General features: G+C 57.2%; 2 protein-coding genes across 2 annotated transcripts; both read left to right on the plus strand.

Annotated features, from left to right (window-relative positions):
* Positions 1 to 4031: 4031 nt before the first annotated feature.
* Positions 4032 to 7797, plus strand: CHGG_04628 (uncharacterized protein; the record flags this gene model as incomplete). Its single annotated transcript, XM_001223841.1, has 2 exons — positions 4032 to 4348; positions 4434 to 7797. 2 exons carry the CDS (start codon positions 4032 to 4034, stop codon positions 7795 to 7797), a joined length of 3681 nt encoding a protein of 1226 aa, XP_001223842.1.
* A 4284-nt stretch (positions 7798 to 12081) lies between these two features.
* On the plus strand, positions 12082 to 13538 carry CHGG_04629 (uncharacterized protein; the record flags this gene model as incomplete). Its single annotated transcript, XM_001223842.1, has 4 exons — positions 12082 to 12485; positions 12611 to 12842; positions 12914 to 13144; positions 13209 to 13538. 4 exons carry the CDS (start codon positions 12082 to 12084, stop codon positions 13536 to 13538), a joined length of 1197 nt encoding a protein of 398 aa, XP_001223843.1.
* Between the last annotated feature and the right edge of the window lie 829 nt (positions 13539 to 14367).

The raw sequence follows: 14367 nt of genomic DNA on the forward strand, positions 1-14367 counted from the left end.
CCTTATGATTGCTCGGCGGCGGCGAGGAGCGATTCCGAAGGAGATAACAATCTGAGAACCTGCGATGCCCTCCCCCTTCCTATCTCGAGACATCACGCCCTTGGCGGAAAATAAGGAAGACATGGCAAGATGTTTCACGCAAAGTAGATATACTCCTATTAACCTCTCGTTGTGACCGCACACGCACCGTGACGTATGCGACATCGGCTATGCAACCAACTGCCGGATGATTTCTTTACTCAGCTCAGCTCTCTCATGGCTTCGTCTACGCATGGCACACATACATGGCATATACCGTCGATGGCAGGCCAGCATTGGACTGTGTCACTGGCCCGAATGCCGTATCACCCCGACTGCACTATGCAGGAGTCAGTTTCGCAGCAGCCATGTCTCGTCAGCTGAGAGTCTCGGCTCGCTGGTGTGGCAGGTTACCACTCCGCCATGAGGTGCGGATCACATTCCGTCTCATCTGGCCCTCCCGATGTTCAGCCTTGCGGAAAGTGCGCAGCGTCTCGCCGTGCTGGGGGTGTTTTCCGGAGCGAGCTTGGTGGCCCAACCTGGAACCCCTGTCGTCCTATTTCCAGACATATTTGTAGCCAGAGGGGAGGGTTGCTGTCTCGTTTGTTTCATGCTCGCTTTGGCCGTTGCGGCCCGGAACCGTGGCGTCGGAGCTAGGTAGGGAGTGAATGGGGAGGGACGGGGGGTTAGACGTGGGGGCGGGGCTATTGTCAATAATGCGAGCAGGCTCAATCTTGGGATTTTGCGGGCGAGGCCGGGATCACGGCCTGCATCTGCAGTGACAAGTTCCTCCGCTTGCCGCAGTTGTACGTAAGAGATACGGCATTTTCCAGGTTACGGGGAGGTCGCACAGGCCTGGCGAGATTGACAGACGCGCGCATCAGGAACACATCCGAAGTACGAAGTGCTTGACAGCTTATGAAATCCATCGACCGGAGACCAGGCAACTGGGTAACTGTTCAAGTAAATAAGAAAGCTGGCTCGAATCCTTCGTCAGCGTCGGAAACTCGATGACAGAACTAGTGGGGTACCCCCTGTACATAAGGGTTTGGGCAGCGATTCGGATCCTGCACCCTCTCTTTTTTGACTTGTCACCTCGCTGCGGCATGGCTGCGGCACAAGAAATGATGGGGGGGGGGGCATTATCTTGGGCCGCGGTTTGCGATGAGGTCACAGGCTTGGTTTCCCTATTGGGCCAGATTAGGCCTGCTTCAGCGTCGTAATTGGTTGTGTGGCATTTGAGCTTGTCGAGTACAGGGGGGCGGGAGGTCGAAAGAGAAGCCAATGCAGGTGAGAAAGGTGTGCGATGCACTTGGGCCAACATGTGTGACGGTGCGTTGTTCTCGCTCGAGCTTTCGACGCGGCGACGGAAGAGGAAGGGTGGTGATGGTGTCGTCTCGTTGATCGTTTCCTTTGTGTGGACCGAAGCAGAGAGCCCCCTCACAAATAAAGGGAACGGAAAGGGGAACAATCGGCAGCCGTTGGGAGAATGCCGTCACTGACCAAGTTAGTGGCCGCCATCGTTTCGAGTTGCGGGCCGACGAACAAACAGGCTATTATCTAGGCGGCTGGCAGGCTTTGGACATCGTGGCAGCGACGAGTATGTCACTTTTTGCCAAACCACGGAAAGATGGGCGGCGACAAGGACAGGCCGTCTTGAGATCATGAGTTTGGGTTACACTGGCCTGGGCGCTGCCTTGTGGCTGCGTCCTATCCAGCCTGTGCCAGCCCATCAATCGATTGCCGGAAGGGAGTGAGCAATGCGGCTTTCTGGCGGTGAAGCCGTGGTCGCGAGACCACTTTCTTGGAGCCAGGCTGTCGGAACAGCCCCGGTATCCCAACAGCCTCGTGGCTGGCTGGCTCTGTCCAGATGCCTGATCCCTGATACAAGGGAACGACGGAAGTCAGGGCCAGGATTGGCCGAGCCACAACCGTCAATCGAGATCCATCCCAGAGAACAGCAGAAGTCGCCATCCCGAAATTCTTCGTCTTGCGAAACGACTTGGCCTGAGAAAGAATAATGAAGCCAAACAATAAATTCACAGAGACACGCGCCGCCCACCCACCCACCGTGTGGATATTTCTTGGGACGGCTCGGAAGGGTAGCCGACTAGTTAAAGACGGGCCGCCGCAACCTTTGTCAGCCATGATAATAGCCGGCATCCATATACTTGGCGGCTTTCGGCAGCACTTTTGGCGACTTCCTAGGTTGTTGTTTTTCAACGACTTTTCTGATGGTTGCTTCTCGGTGAGTTGGTGGTATGGTTAGGTTGCCGTCAAACATACCCTCGGACAGAGTTCGGTGAGTGGGGGTAATCTGCCGTTAAAAGTCAACGGTTCCATGGATGCAACTGACTCGCCCGGAAGTGTGTTTTTCCACTGGCCTCTGGAACTACAGCAAAATCGCGGTTGTTTCGCAAAGGAAACCCACCGGTCACAACTTCACTGCGTTCTCCCAGATCGTGTACTTTGTCGGTGGCTTCCATCGATCACTGGACCACGGAAGCGGGGGTCGTGTGTCGTGCAGCGTCCGCCCGTCTGTCAGTCATCAAGTCGGTTGGTTAACGTTACAGATGCCCGAGCAGCAACCAAGGTTCCGCGAATTGAATGGTATTTTTGGGTTCCAGGCGCCTTCCTCGAGTCTGTGCAGCCCTGCCCAACCAGCAAATTGCGGGAAAGAAGTGTCGTAGCGGGCCCGCTTTTGTGCAGCAAGCAGTCTGGGCGAGCCTCTTCGATTTGGCGAAGCCGACGCCCCCCGGCGGATCCCACCCGCTCAGTGTCGGGGGCCCATGTCACCCACATGCCGCGCACCTGCCGCAGCTGGGCGCGCAACGCGGACCTGTGCGGACTTCAACCGCCGCTTTCGTCGTCACCGCCATTCTGGACCCGGGACCCCCGCAAAAGCTGCAACGCAACAGCCAAAGGAGCCAAAGGGCGACACTGGCTCGCCTGCTAAACCCGCCAAACGTTTAAACAATTGATGAATGCTCCTCGGCGCATTGATAGATTTGAAGCTGACAGACGCCAGAGCCGCGCAAAGCGTCATCACCCTTCCCTCTTTCCTCCTCCCTCACTCCACTCCACCGCCGACTTGCACGATTGCACTTTCCACTTACTCCACTCGAGTCCCCTTCTCAGTGGAGGTTCCTTCCTTGTGATCCCTTACCTCTCCTGCTCCTCTCGGCCCTTCCAGGTTGCTCCCCTCGCTGCTTCTCGCCGCTCCCTCCTGCTATCCTGGGAATTCCCCGCGACGATTCTCGCGGCCAAGCCCCTCATCGCGTGCCGCTTTTCTCCACCAGACTGCTAAAACCCACTCGTCATTGTGGGTTGCCGTGGGTGCCGCTGGTCGTGCTCCGAACCGCTCGGGAAGAGAGAACCTAGCGACGGAAGAAGGGCGACCTGCTTCTTACCGTGTTATATCTATCCACTCCCAACCCGCCCCGGTCCTCGGCCGAACCGCTGTCGCTCCGGACAACGCAGGCCTTCGCCTTTTGGCCCTGTCTGGTTTGTTCTGCTGGTTTGGCATTGTGTGGTGCTTGAGACAGCACGACCTAGCTTTGGAATACCCTTGTTGGGAGCAGATCTCGTCGAATGAGCCGTTCTCACAGTGGCCGTTGATCTCTTGGCTGCCCCTGTTAGCCGTTCTCACCTTGGCCGGTTCAACTAGTGTCGAGAACTCAAGAGAGAAGAAAAAGAGGGCTGAGACGCACATCACTTCGTCGACGGCGGAACTGGGGCCCTCACGCGACCTCTTTCACCCCACGACGACGACTTTTCATCCTTTCATCCCACCAGGTCATGCCATTTGACGCCCCGCTCGATATTGCCCACCTTCCACATTTCCAGCCTCACTCGTCTCGCAACAACCCTCTTCGCATGGCGCCTATGCCATCCCCACCGGCGACCATGATTCTCCGACGCCTCGCTGTCGTCTGAACTGCTGAAACGGACCGTTGCCCAACTCCTGGAAACTTCCGCTCCTCACTTTCACGCGGCTTCGCCAAGTACTTGGAATGCTTGGGAAGCTGTTCAACCTCGGCACTGGCTCCGGGACTGGGGCCCAGCCCTCACCCCAGCCCTCGTCACAGAGGCCATTCCCGCTTGAGTCGGTTCAAGAAGATATTCACACGCGACATCTGCTCTTCCCGGATCCCCAGGATCTGTATGAGCACCGCGTCAGCCAGTTGTATCCTCTATCGAGTGGTGCCACGACCCCGACCGGATCGACGACGAACGCCTACGACTACAATGCCGACATCGAGCTTGACGTGCGCGATGTCCGTCTCATCATCATGCAGGACGCCTTGAGCTCCGTCGCAGCCTCTCTCCTGTATGACAGCCAACCCGCCCCGCCTGTTGCCCCCGCCTCGTTAGACCGCGGTTCGGCGACCGCCGGTTCTTATTCTGTCCAAGAGCCGCGCCGGACTCCTGCTTCCCCCTCGGAAACCCAGCGTCAGCTATTCGCAGCGTCCCATCATAATCCAACCCGGCAGCCCCAAGATTCGGCAGGGCGCCTTCGACAGGAGGCCTTCGGTCCACAGCCGTAACCAGGCCTTTGTGGAAAGCGAATCCCAGCGCGCATGGCGCGAATACCGCGAGGAGCTGGCTACGTTTTCCAGCTGCATCTTTGGCAATTCAGAGCTCATGGCATACAAGGGAACGTCGACCAAAGTCCATGTTGTGCCCTCGGATGTTCGCCCGAGCGAATCGGGTCCCATGTTTGGGGACGGCCGCGGCTCGTTGGGGAGATCTACTATGCGGGCGAGCCGGCTTTCACAATCCTTCTCTTCTGAAAATCCCCCGCCGTTTCCCGCACCTCCCGCGCCCGGAGGACCAAGCCGGAACCAGGACAGGAAGAAAGTCCTCATAACGAGATTGTTCCCTGTCAATCTTCCCATCGAAGAAGACGTGCCATCGTTCCAAGGCGGCTTTTCCGAGGAAGCATCAGGCTATCCTTTCCCGCAGAGTGGCGAAGACATGAAAGCTAAGAAAAAGCGGTTTCAGCCGAGGCAGAAAAGGACGCCCATGTACGCGGTAGCCCTCATCATTACTCTGCCTCCATCTTCGCATTCCGTCCCGGCAACATTACGCTCCGGTTTCAAAGGGCCCAGCTCCTATGCCGAACAAGACTCCTTTCCGTCGTCTTTTAGCTCCACCCGGCGCTCCGGTTGGACACTGGTCGGCCAGGGAGGATTTGGCGGATCTGAGTCCCTAGAGTCGAGCTATGGCAACGACATGGAGGATCAGATCGATGCTATTACCCAACACTGGGATATCATTATGCGGACTTTGAGTCATCTACAAACCGTGGTTGCCAACACCTTGTTTACCATGCTCAGGCAAATTGATCTAGCGTCTCCTGATCCGCTTCCTGCCCTGTCTCTCCAGCTGGCCAGGGCCGCCTCGGCACCTGGTCGGCGCAGCGAGGATGGACAACCAGTCAAGATGCCTAAGACAAACGCGAAACACATTACGCTGCTTCCCAACTGTCTACTCGACAACCGGAAGATTAGCATTGAGATTGATGCCGCGAAGACCCGGATCGTTGCCGGCATTCGTGCCTCGCGGGTGACAACTGGCCAGAACCGGTGGCCGATCTGGCGTGAGGAGGCTCGCTGGATGGCGAAGTGGGCTGGCGGAAAGGAGCAAGGTTTCTTCTTCTTCAATCTGCTTACAGGCTTCCTCGCAACCCACACTGACTGGCTCCAAGCACTGAGCCCGCCAGCATACCGTCGGCGTCATCTCCTTCAGCAGCATAAAGGCCGGTCAGAAGAAGACACTCTCGTACCGTCCCGAACGGTGATCTTGAGCGACGATAAGATCGCCGCGCGGCGGTTGGTCTTTCTGCTGTCAGCGTTCCTGCCAGCATCCCAGCAGCTACCCGGAATCAAAGCACATAGACCGAGCACCCCGGCATCCTTTGGCGCCCTTTCCCAGTCGCCTCCATCTTTTGTTGTCCCCATCCTCAAGGAGGAGTCGCTACGCAGGAAAATAAACCGCCGGACAGGCACGCGCATGCCGTCACATTCTCGCAATTTGAGCTTGCAGACGCACAACGTCCGCCCAGGAGCCGTCCCCCCTCCCCTAGCGCACCTAAGCATGGAAGGCAGGCATGAAAGGCGAGCTTCCGATGCTGCTTCGATTCGGACCACCCATTTGCCGATTCGCGGGAGCGACCTACATACGAGAAAGAGCAGCGCCGCCACCACTGCGACCATCCTGCCCGAAACTAGTATCCCGCACTTCTCTACCGCTCATCGAGCCGAGCTCTTCGCCCAGGGTCGCCCCAGCAGCAGCAACAGCATCGCTGCAGATGATTTGAAGCGGCTCACCAGAGATGACAGCCCAGGGTCTCAGGGCTCGACAGCCGGTGAACGCAGGCAGAGTTCAAGGTGGAGTGTTATCAGCACCCTCTGGAGTGCCAGGAGGAGAGATTCGACGAGCAGGTCCCCCGTGCCCAGCGACGGGCAAAACGGAACCTCTACGTCGCCAGACAAGCCACGGAAGGCTTTGATCGCAGCATCCCCTAACACGGCGCCACCGGAACTAGGGGTGGTAGGCCCCACAGGCAGCCCAGTTGGTGATGCCCGCGACGACGAGACTGTTGGGCCCAGAGATCCCACACCACCACCGCGTCCGTCCCCCGACGCCCCGGCCCCCTGCGGGCCAGCAGCAGTGGCGCAAAAAGTGCAGAGGACCCCGGACCCGTCCAGTGCTTATGAGTCCCCAGTGAAGACGTCGATTAATATCGATGACGGAGTCATTGACGTTGATGTCCCGTTGCCAGACTTTATTACCTCGTTCGAGAGCGCTGTAAGCTCGCCGTCAAGCAGTGGCTATCTCTCCGCCTCTGGGTTCGGTACGGGTCTCGACGCTTTCGAGCAATCTTTCCGCTTTGCTGCCGACGGAGATGTCCCGCTCAACGTTGCCGGCTGGCTGCAACACTACCACCCAGACTTCGTGCTCCAGGCTCTCCCAGCGGCTAAGCACGACATCTTCGAAGAAATCAAGGAATCGATGCGCGCCGAGCCAACTCCTCCACGCCCGTTGTCGTCATCTTCGCCCGAGGACATCCCTACTGAAAAATGGATCGATGTCACATCGACCATCGTCGCCGACACAACCACGTTCACCATCACACGCATACGTTACCGGCGCCTAATCAGGCTGAGCCCGCACACGCAGCATACGCAGCAGCAGTCGAACAACGCTGCAACGGTACCGACCCCACTCACGACCTCAACTACGGCGTCGTCGAATCCGCCGCCGTCGGTATTTGACGTCCAGCTCAAAGAAGAATTCATTGTAGAGCCCATCGTAGCCTTTGACGATGTGCTTATTGAGGCTGTGGAGCGCGTTGTTGCGTCTGCGGGAACAAGCACCGAGACGACTGTGAGCAAAGTTAGCTCGACAAGCTCGTCTAGGTCGACCAGCAAGCGACGGGAGAGGGAGCGAGAGACGGGGAGGAGAGATAGTGTTTCGGCTAGCTCAGTGACAGTGTCCGTGTCCGCGGATTCAAGGTGTGCCGGTCCTTCGTCGACGACACAAGGGCTTCTGCCGGTTTTGGGGACCGGGGGTTCGACCACCCCGCAGGAGGTGCCGCGGTCGCAGTGCAAGACTGTGTTGCTGGGGGCGTTGGAGGATATTATTCAGGACGTTATTGGAGAGAGAGAGCAGGAGTTGGAAGCGGGCGTTGGGAATAGGGAGAGGGAAAGCCCCCTGCGCGAGGCGGTCAGGGGCTGGATAGAGAACGTGGAGTCCGGGGCTGGTGGCGATTGAGTATCACCTGTTACTGTTACTATTTGATACCCTTTACTTTACCTTTCGTTTTATGTTTACATGGTTGGGCGGATTATCCTGGGGTGTTGGTTATCGCATGGTAGAGGCCGGTTGGTTGGGCATCTTTGGCTGGTGCATTGCGTTGTGTGTTCGAGGGCTGGCTGTTGGTTACGGGTATTGCATTTCGAAGTCGGATGATGAAGCAAGCCGTTTGCCTAGATATTCCTCTTCTATCTATTGTGCGGTTGAGCCCACCGTTGGAATGTGATATGCATCTTCGCCATGCGACATCCTCACCAACACAAGCCACATCACCGTTTCCCAAGACCTGTTTGTTCACCCCCTTGTGATGGAACCTGCGTGTACCGTTTTCGGCGGAAGCCCGGCGGGGCGCTTCGCGGCGCATCGCCAAATGGCAAAGACGGCCTTGGTTTGCAAAAGACTGGAACTCGGTTCCGGTTTCCAGGTTGGTTACGAAGGAGTTGTTTAAGCCGAGCCAATGTCGTCGTCTGCGATGACGGCCTTCTCTCTTTTTTGACCCCGAGCCCGAACACCAAACCTCAAGCCCCTTGCTCGTCTGGTCGCCTCCTTGCTCGGCTGTCACAACGGCATGTGTGTAATTCGGTACTTGGTCGCAACGGCAGGGCCTGGGTTTCCTACGGTAGCATCCATTGATGTCGGTTCCTGACTTGCGGTAATTGTTTAATTTACGGCAGTGACGCTGGGTTTCCTTCGCCCCCGCTCTTTTTGCTCGTCTCTGGCATACTTTGGTTGGGGCTGGAGTTGGAAAGGTGACGGTTGAGGTCGTGGTGGTCCTGCTAGTGTACTTCGTAGAAGGGGGTGATTGGGTTGGGGTTGTGTGGTACTATCAATGCGACGGCGTTTGTTATCGAGGTAAGCTACTTGGGGTATGGGGTTTGATGATGGGCGAAGACGACGCTGCAATGCGCCGGGATCATACACGAGTTCGCTAACGGATACCTTCCCCGCAAAAAGATCATGCACTCATTTCATGATGTTTTTTGCCTTTGACCGTTTCCGTGCCTAGCCTGATTTTGCTCGTCAAGCCATCATCACACCTTGGAAAACTAAACCCATTCGCACCAAGGCGAAGAAGCAGGTGCCCCCCGTCCCACACCCGCAGTTCATCACCCGCCACATCTACACAGCATGCACCCTTCTTTCCCGGGCCCGGGCCCCCAGCCACCAGGACGACACCCTGGACCGGGCCACAGACCCCAAAACGGTATATCTCGGGGGCCCTTCAACGACGGGGGGGGGGGGGGGGTTGAAGAATACGCCCGTTTCTGCGCCCAGCTTACTAGCCCGCCAGCCAGCGACCATCCGATCGTTCCACGAAAGTTCGACACAGGAGGGCATCCACCCCGAAGGGCCCCCATCTCCTTGTGAAAGCGAGTGGAGTGCGGGCTCGCCGGGCCCCAAGTGCAGGAAGGCCAGCCAGCCTTGTCCAGATCGGTCGCCAGCTGCATGGGCCGACCTCGTTGATCAGTGAGCGATTCGGTGGTTGAGAAGCCACTGACAACGGGCGGAAAGAAGAATGTGGGTCGCACGAACCGCCCGCTGACTGGCTGGGAACGGCTAAAAAAGCGGTTAAATTGTGATTTTGTGGTTGTGGTGGATTTGAGAAGACTGCGTAACTTCAGCGGGCGAGTGACTGGAGGGGGGGGGGGCGCGAGCAGAGCAAGTCCCGGCGCTAACTCTTTAGCTTGGGTGTGAGGTGGTGGTTGATGCCAATTGATGCTGCCGTTTTCTTGTGGGCAATTGTAATTGTGGATTACACAGTATGCAGTCTGGCGAGCGCTCAGACACCGAAGGATTTCCATCTTGTCAGAGGAGGCGAACGAAGTGTGTGTGTACATGTATGTACATAGACGTACATACTTCAGAGCTGTGGAGTGGTCCGCAAGAAACAGGGTTTGCGGATCTTGAGTTTGACGCCACGATGTCGAGAGAGGGAAAGAAACCCCGACTGACTGAAGAGAAGTTGTGGCAGGGGAGACAAATGGAAACCAAGCCAACAACAACCTGGGATCCGTTTGCGATAACTGTTGGCCGGTTAACTCGGTCGTTGGGTTCGACCTCCTAAGACCTACACTATGGCGGTTTCTAGTGCGACAGTTTCAACGGCATTGTAGAATATGAGGCATGCGAAGGATGGAAGAGGAAGATAAGCAACAGGTGATGCGTTTTTACTGTTAACATTAAATGGCAAATCTTGTTTGGGTCAGCCAAAAAATGGTTGGAGGTGGGTGGTACCGTAAACGGTGAATGAAGACTTGGCAACTCCCTCGACGGGACAGGACGGGACCTGGGGGCCTGGAAGTTCAATTCGGATCAAAGAGAAACCGTATTCCGCCTTGAGGCGTGATTCCCGTCCTCCACGTGCCTGACCGCCGAGGCATCCATGGCCTGCCTCATGTGCTTGTGGATGCGGTTCGTCGTGCCGATTTCGGCTCCGCTACAGTTCCTTCCCGGGGCTTCAACTTCTCCTTTCATCGAAGCTGCAGCTGCCCGCGGAAAGCCTTTACCTGAATGGGACAGGGTCGGTTTTTGGAGGATTGAGGTGCCAACTTTATTATTTGGAGTACGTACGAGTTCATCGGACACTACTGGAACCAGGCCCCGAAATTCCGGGCTTGGGGAAGCGAAGTCCGAGAAGAGGATTCAAATGGTTGTCAGTGGTGTTCCTCGTGACAACTTGACATCAACTGCGGTGATATCGGAGGCCGCTTTTGGCGTTGAGTTGACCAGGAACCAGGCCACCTCAACCTGTGAGGGAATCAAAGCAACTGGAGCACCAGTAAACAATAACTATCCAGTTGGACAAATCTCGGCAAGACAAAAACAAAAACGATGACCCAGCCTCAGAAACACCTCAAGTGTGTGTTGGTCGACTCGTTATGACGCAAAGACGCAAACAATTATTAATTGCAACCAACCTTGAAACCAGCTGTCCCCCGTTGGGTGTCAGTTCCATGTTGGCGGCGTTCTCCCAGTGTGGCAGCGTCGGATTGTTGGATGGGAGTGTGTGGCCGCTTGTTTCACAGCCAGACAACCAGCGCAGGGGAAGAACAAACAACAGGCCTTCCAGAGCTCTTCCCCGCTTCTCCGCGCGCTTGGCTTGCCGCGCCCCTGCATGCGCCGCCTTGCAGGATCCCCTTGGGCCCCACTTGCCTGGCTTAGTTTCCATTCTTGCCCATTCTTTCGAGCTCAGACCGAAAGGATTGGACGACACGGAAGGAACACCCGCGGACAGCTCAGAGCCCATGGCCCATAGCCCATAGCCCATAGCCCATAGGTAGCTCATAGCCCAAAGCGCATTGCCCATAGTTAGCCCAATTGTGCATGCAATGCAGTGCAGCATGCGCCTTCCATCTGACCTTAGGTTGGTAGGGAGCCACCGAGCCTCCTCGCATGCGCCTTCTAGCGGGTCTCATCCAGTCAATTCCCCCAACCCGGTTCCTGCCCCGACGGCGTTTCGTCGTCAATCAACCCTCCCCCACTGCTTCCTCGCTCTCCCAAGGATTCATCGCTTCGAGGCCGCCAGGACCCCAACGGGTTAGATCCCGCCTCGACCGGGCCGGATAGATTAAGGCCCCAGCAGCCTAACGGCGATGGACGATTCCCACTGGCTGTCGGTGGTCTCCAAGACCTCCACCCGTTCCCCAATGGAAAGCTGCGCCGCGTGCTGCCTCCGTCCGATCTCATCCATGCGGAACCAGGCACAGGTGCTCCCGTTCCCTAATTGATGACTGTTGCAAGGGGTAGCCTCTCCGATGTTGATTTTCCATCAACCGTTGGCCACCGAACAATCCACCAACGCGGGGGGGCCGGGACAATGGCAACAATGCGGGTTGGAACCGGCTGTAATAGCTTGCTTTCATTTGGCGCAATGAACAATGCGATGCCCCCCTGTCCAGGGGGGGGCACCTTTGAGCTGTGCGGGCCGGGACAAGCGCCTATTGTGCCGTTTGTCAACCTCACACAGGGCCATGTGGCACGATCGACACTCCTTCAGGCGCTTATTAGAAGGGTGTTGTCCGCCTCATCTGAGAACATCCCGAAAACCCAGAAACCTACCGATAGCCCCGGACATTCTTTCGACAACATAGAAAACTAAAATAACATAACTTGACCACCAACGCGAGCTGCAACACACAGACAGCAAAAAAAAAAAAAAAAAAAATACCCGCATCGACCGATATCTTGGTCCCGAAAGCGCCGCACCAACTAGCGCCAAACTAAACCTTTCTAAAAGACGCCATGCGGACTTCTCACGGCGTTGCCGTTGCCCTCGGGGCCGGCTTTCAGCTCGCTACCGCCGCCCCGGTCTGCGGCGGCGGCAGCACATCCGACACCCTCTGGGTCACGACCTACCCCATCGGTGACGGTGCCGGCGAGCTCTTGACCCTCAAGCTGGAAGGCTCGAAGCTCTCATCCGTCGCCACTTCTGATACCTGCGGTCCTTTCCCCTCGTGGCTGACCCAAGTCGACGACGTTCTCTACTGCGTCAACGAGGCCTGGGGCGGCCAAAACGGCGATCTTGCGGCCCTGCAAATCGGCGCCGATTCCTCCTTCACCGTGCTTAGCAGCGGGAAGACAGTCGGGGGCCCCGTGAGCACCATCGTCTACGGCAATGAGGGCCGTGGATTGGCTGTTGCTGATTAGTGAGTTTTTTCCCCGAACCCCCTGAAACCAACCCCCTTGTATGGTCCGGCACCCGTTCCGCCAGTGGGCCAACCATACATTGTCCGGAGTCCGGAGAGGAGAAGCGGCTAACACGTGAATTTAGTGCTGGTGGCGGTATTGACACTTTCGACATTTCCGACCCCGCGGCAATCAAGACCCTCGTGTCCAAGGTCTTCCCCGGCCGTGATGACGGCGCTGCTCCGCCGCAGGAGCAGGCCCGGCCGCACGAGGCCATCCTGGATCCCACCGGAGAGTTCCTCGTCTTCCCTGATCTCGGTGCCGATCTTATCCGTGTCCTCAAGGTGGACAAGGCGACTCTGGAGTACACCGAGAAGGTATGTAAAACCCTGTGCCACGTAATTGTCCATGGCCGTCTTGGATTTCAAGATACTAACTGACTTGACAGCCGAGCTACGAGTTTGCGCGTGGCACTGGCCCCCGCCACGGCGCCTTCTACCAGTCCGGCGACAACACCTACTTCTACGTCGTCTGCGAGCTCTCCAACCTCCTCCAGGGCTTCTCCGTCGCCTACAACGAGGACAGCTCCCTCACCTTCACTCAGCTGTACAACGCTACCACTCATGGCGCCACCGACGCGCTCCCGGAGGAAACCGCTGCCGCCGAGATCTTCCTTGCTGTAAGTGAATCACTCGAAGCGCCCAAGTAACCCAACCGCACATGCTAACGTAACAAACCCGCAGCCCAACAGCAACTTCCTGACCGTCTCGTCCCGCTTCGAGAGGGAGCTCTCGTACACCGTCGCCAACGGCACCGAGGTCGCCTCGGACCCGCTCATCACCTTCTCCATCGACGCCGAGGGCCAGCTCACCCACGTGCAGACCGCCCCCGCTGGCGGCATCAACCCCCGCCACTTCTCCTTCAACAGCGACGGCAGCCGCGTCGCCTCGGCCCTGCAGTCCGACGGCCGCGTCGTCATCTTTGAGCGCGACGTCACTACCGGCAAGATCGGCAAGGTCGTCGCCGAGACTGATGTCGCCGGCATGCCCAACTTTGTCTCGTTCAAGCAGTAGAGCGGGATCTTGGCTTTTTAAAGAAGGGGGGCTTAGATTTGCATTCTCTTTGGCTTTAGTTGTTGCGTCTTGTTTTAGAGAAATCCAAACCCACTAAAAGTTGGTTCATCCTACAACTTCGTTGGTTTTGCGAGGAGTGAGCCTTGAGAAGGGCAAGAACACCAAAACAAGTAAATATTCAAAAGAGACATGACTACTGTACATACTACCAACATCATGAATATTCCTCCTACTACCTTGTGAAGAGTGACCTGACCAAGCAAGTAACCAGCCCATCAACACCAACACCAACCCCGCGAAAACCTCCCCTTCTCCAACGAGTATGTAAAACAATAATTTTCCCTCCCCCCCAGCCGCCTCATGCCTAACCCGGTATTGCCTTCCCACCCATCACATGCATCTCGAAGGAGAGGAAAGATGTGAAACCGGGAGCGACGCGGTCGATCGCAACGCATCGCATCGCATCGCATCGCATCGCATCGCATCGCATCTTGCCAAGCCAGGGGCGCACGCGCGCAAAATCGATCGATCCGGCACTCTCCCCCCCTTTCTCATCTCCCATCTCCCCATCTAGCATCTCGTTCCTCGTCCCATCACATCCCATCATCCGCCCGCCCCCCCTCACTTTCGGCTTGGAACCCCGTTTTGGGGGGTGTTGGTCCGGCAGTGCTGGCGAACCGAACGGCCGGCAACCGTGGGCGTGGGTCTGGGCGGGCGGGAGGGGAGGGAAGTGGGGGATCTCTCTCTCGGTGTCTGTGCTGTGCTCTGCAGTGCGTGAGTGAGGGGACACGGACAGCCATGGTGAACTAGGCCAACAAACGCCCATGCC

Source organism: Chaetomium globosum, genomic scaffold, assembly GCF_000143365.1.
Source record: "Chaetomium globosum CBS 148.51 scaffold_4 genomic scaffold, whole genome shotgun sequence".
NCBI lineage: Eukaryota > Fungi > Ascomycota > Sordariomycetes > Sordariales > Chaetomiaceae > Chaetomium > Chaetomium globosum.